The sequence below is a fragment of the Austrofundulus limnaeus genome, unplaced genomic scaffold (genome assembly GCF_001266775.1).
Source record: "Austrofundulus limnaeus strain Quisiro unplaced genomic scaffold, Austrofundulus_limnaeus-1.0 Scaffold1512, whole genome shotgun sequence".
Lineage (NCBI taxonomy): Eukaryota > Metazoa > Chordata > Actinopteri > Cyprinodontiformes > Rivulidae > Austrofundulus > Austrofundulus limnaeus.
The window spans coordinates 43,966-48,109 of record NW_013953914.1 but is presented as its reverse complement, the minus strand read 5'-3'; the positions used below and the strand labels follow the sequence as shown (position 1 = coordinate 48,109).

The window sequence follows — 4,144 nt, the reverse complement described above, 5'->3', positions numbered from 1 at the left end:
ATTTAGTGCCCGTCATTAGTTGAGACGAAAAATCTGGAAATCGACTGATTCCACCCAATTATTGGGCAACCGGTGCATTCTTTATTCAAGCAAAACTACTAAGATTAAAAGAAACATAAAATCACTGGTATGGTCCTTATCAAACAGACTTTAATTGTTTCTAATCTGTATTATGACCACAGGTGTTTTGAGATTCAGATGTTTTCTGCAGGTTGGGATGAAGCAACAACTGTATGTTAGTGAAAACAGCCAAGGAGGCTGGAATTAAAGGACAGGAGCTGTGGCCTGACATGTTACCTGGCTATGACAAACAGCACACAACTGACACCCAAGCAAGCCAGCAGAATATACATCCAGATATCAGGCGAGAGGGGGTTGAGGAAGGAGAAGACCCCAGGGTTGGTGCCGTTGGGCTTGCGGTACAAAATACTTATCCCAAGAGTCATAAAGGGCTTTGAGAAGTCGATGACTTTCTCCCGGACGTAGGTGATGGCCAAAGGAGCAACAGCAAGGTCTGCTTTCTGCAACATGACAGAGACAGGGAGAGAGGTGTTTGAGTCCACCAGTTAAAGAAAACACACAAATTGTTTAAATAAAAATATTTCTGTTGAGCCGAGTTTGATAACGTGTACAGGAAGAAGAAGTGACATGGAGACGTGTCTTACTTCAGCTAGAGTAGGTAGGAGGCTGTGCTTATATACGTCTGATCCCTCTTATGTGGTGCCAAAGGTGAGTCACAGACGCAACAGTCTTTGTATTAAATTAATCTGTGACAAATTAACCCCATGTCCCTTCTGAACATACTGTAACATCAGCTCTTTGTGCTGCTAAAGCTCCTGCTCTGCTCCATTTCTGCATAATCCTTCCAAGAAATATTTTCATCTTCAAAAGTGCCAGGGTGTTTTTCTTAGCTTTTTATCTTTATGCTTCTACTCCAGACTTTCTTGGATATTTTTTTTTCTTTGAAGGTAGCACTTATCTTTTCACATCTTGACTACCATTGCAAAAGTATGGATCCCAAACCAATCACTTTATACTTTGTTCATGCTTAGTGAAAATACATCCTTTAAAGTGCCTATGATATCAATTTTTGTAATAAATATGAATGCATTTTTGGAATGATTACATTAATAACATATTGCAAAAGAAATTTCACTGCGTCAAGATGACCAGTTATTGAGATATTTGCATGTGAAAAAACAGGAAGTGATGTCAAAGGGGAATGTGAACAGAGTGTTGCTATAATGGCTAACAATGGACTGTAGAGAAGAATCAGTTTCTTTAGATTATTTTGAGTCTCTATCAGAGAGATGAAGAAGAGTCAGAGTTCAATGTTTCAATAAACAAAGACCAGAGAGTTTCTTTTCTGAAAGAGTTCCCCTTTGATGTCACTTCCTGTTTCACTTTGGCTGAGCCAAGTTCAAAAGGAAACATGACAGGTGATAAAATGGGTAAATGTGTATTATACMRAGTTTCTTAAATATAAGGGTGTTTTCTTGACTTTGTGTAACTGAAGTACATGCTTGCAAAACCTTTAGACTACGTGTCAAACTCAAGGCTCACGGGCCAAATCTGGCCCTTGTTACCATTTTATTCGACCACAATTATAATACTGTAAATAGTTTTATGATTAAACAGAAGAACCAGAACAAAAGGTGAAGTGCAATAAAGATTTAAGAACAATTTGAATGATTTTAAGGTTCTTAAAGAGCGTTCCATTCATTTTTATTTAAGAATAAAAAGTGGTGGTGGAGGGCAGAAATAAAGCTAAATTTCTCAAAAAGTATTAAATGCTGAAATACCAAAAGTCATAGCTGGAATGTCCGGAAAGGAGCTGAATGTTTTAATATATAAATTGTTTAAATAGAACAAAAACTACACAATGAGTAACTGTATGTGTCAAAACATGTACAGAATCAAAAAGTTGTGGGAGAAAAAGCCATAAAAAATGCTAGTGATGATTCTTTTTGCATTTAATCTTTTTTCTTTATTAGGTTATGTTTGTTGTAAACACGACATAAAACATAATTTGGAGGTCATTTGCATTTCTATAAGAATACTAATTTGTTACATACCTTTTTTTTTTTCAATAAAAACTGACAAACTGGCTCTTGGCTTGAACCGAGTTTTGGATTTTGGCCCCGTTGTCTAATTGAGTTTGTACTCCCATTTAGACTAAGAACATCTTTTGTTGAGAAGTGACACAATTGTTTCTGTTGGTCAAAGTTTGTACCAAAACCTTGTTTCGGTATGCAAACTTGCAAGATGTCCCATTCTATGCATGTGTCTGTTTTTAAAATATTTTGTTTTGATGACGTCTGTTTCTAATAAGATATTTCTGGCCTCACATGAGAAGGAAAATAACATATTCTGCTCTTCTACACACACACACACACACACACACACACACAAAGCATATTTTATCCGACCCTGGCGATTGTTGACTCACATGGTCCATGAGCTCCCGCACCATGCCGTTCCACTGCCCTGTGCTCTCATCAAGCGCTCCGTACTTCCCATCTTCCACTAATCGCACCTCGTATCGGAAGCCCAGGATGCCGGAGAGTTCCCTCAGCAGGTCGATACAGTAGCCCTCGAAGCGATCGTTCCCGTACAGAGGCTTGTCAGACTTCTTGAACATCACATACGGCTCCTCCTGCAGGGAGGAAATAAGCTGGTGTAGCCATGCAGAAAGCATTGTGTTTTGTATTTGATTTTTCTTTTCTTTTTTTGGGGGTCATGTATACCAGTATAGTGGATACACGCAGGGATTTGTTAGCCAGAGAGTCAGTGATGTTGGACGTCTTGCTTTTGTGCGTTTCTGTCATATTGAGACCACTGGGAGGATCCCATGTTCCAATCTGTAGAAACAATTTAGTGTCAAGTTTGTATCACCTGTCCGAACTGCAAGGAGGAAATTGAGCCCTTCAAAACATCGAAAACATCCCTTTTTTTTAAATCTTTCTGAGCGCCAGCTGTTGTAACAAGTGCCAAACCTTTTCCAGGCCTTCCTCCTTCAGGCTGATAACATCAAGATCGAAATCTGTTCTCAGTCCGTTGCTCTTGTTGAAGAGAACACGTCCTGTCAAACCATCCCAGTGAGCCTAAAGAAACAGAAACAGTGTAGCCCAATGAAATTAATAAGCTTGAACATGCTCAACAAAATCAACCTAACTTTAATGCTACTCAATCAAACATAAAAAAGTTTTCCTGAACCATTATCCAAATGGTGAGATTCGAGAGAGTTTATACCAGTAGTTTTCTACAATTCTGAAATGTGGGTTCACACAAAAGCTCTTGGCTTCTCTATTCCGAATGGCTTTGAAATGTCGCCATTGTTGAACTGTGTTCAGTCACTTTGGCTAAATGTATGTGGCAGCTGGCATCTGGTCAGAAAATTTCAACACATTCACCATCCATATGAAAAAGGTTATGGCGCACTAAGTGTAAAATAAAATGTTAAAAAATGTCACCAACACATTTTCATTGTTTAGCTCACTTTCAGAGTGCGAAATCCTAGTTAAAAATGTTCAACCACTATTTTATTGTTATTTAGCTCACTGTTCTTACATTTTTTTTAACTAAATGTTAAATTTAATTGTTAAATGTTATGTCTACATAATAAACCCTAAATCTAATTAGTTAAATGCCAAATGTTATGGCTAAGTGTTGATGTTTGGAATAAAATGCGGCCTTTGCAGTTTATGCTCAATTCTTGTTGTGACATCATCAACCTGAGACAAAAGCAACTGCTAACACTGCTAATGTTGYTAACAGTGCTAACACTGCCAATGCTTGTTGCAGTGGCACCTGCAGAAAAAATTTTCAGGGGGTGCCATGGAGGGGCCACTGAAAAACCAGGAGTGGCACACCAAAACTAATATCTATAACAGAAAATGTATAATGTGTTTGTAAAAATGACAAATTGATAACTACAGCAATATAAAGCTATGGATTTGCCAACAGATGTTCAATTTGTAGTTTCACAGATAATATCGCTGTTTTATGATGATGGGAGGACCCACTGGTCGGGGGTCTGGGGGTCCTCCCCCAGAAAAGTAAATGCCATTTCCTGCATTGTGGTGTATTTTAACAGGTTGTTAAACAGATTTTTACCTACATAGAAAAACACTTAATGTGAGTA

The 4,144-nt window shown here is 38.1% G+C and overlaps 1 protein-coding gene across 2 annotated transcripts in view; it reads right to left on the bottom strand.

Moving 5' to 3' along the window:
- Positions 1–297: 297 nt before the first annotated feature.
- Positions 298–4,144, bottom strand: part of LOC106535628 (glutamate receptor ionotropic, kainate 2) — a gene marked incomplete at both ends in the record, with an annotated part of 42,600 nt that continues 38,753 nt past the window's right edge. For both annotated transcript variants that reach the window (XM_014032680.1, XM_014032681.1), the window contains 4 exon segments: positions 298–521; positions 2,450–2,656; positions 2,748–2,861; positions 2,997–3,104. In XM_014032680.1, coding sequence (XP_013888134.1) covers positions 298–521; positions 2,450–2,656; positions 2,748–2,861; positions 2,997–3,104 — 653 coding nt within the window.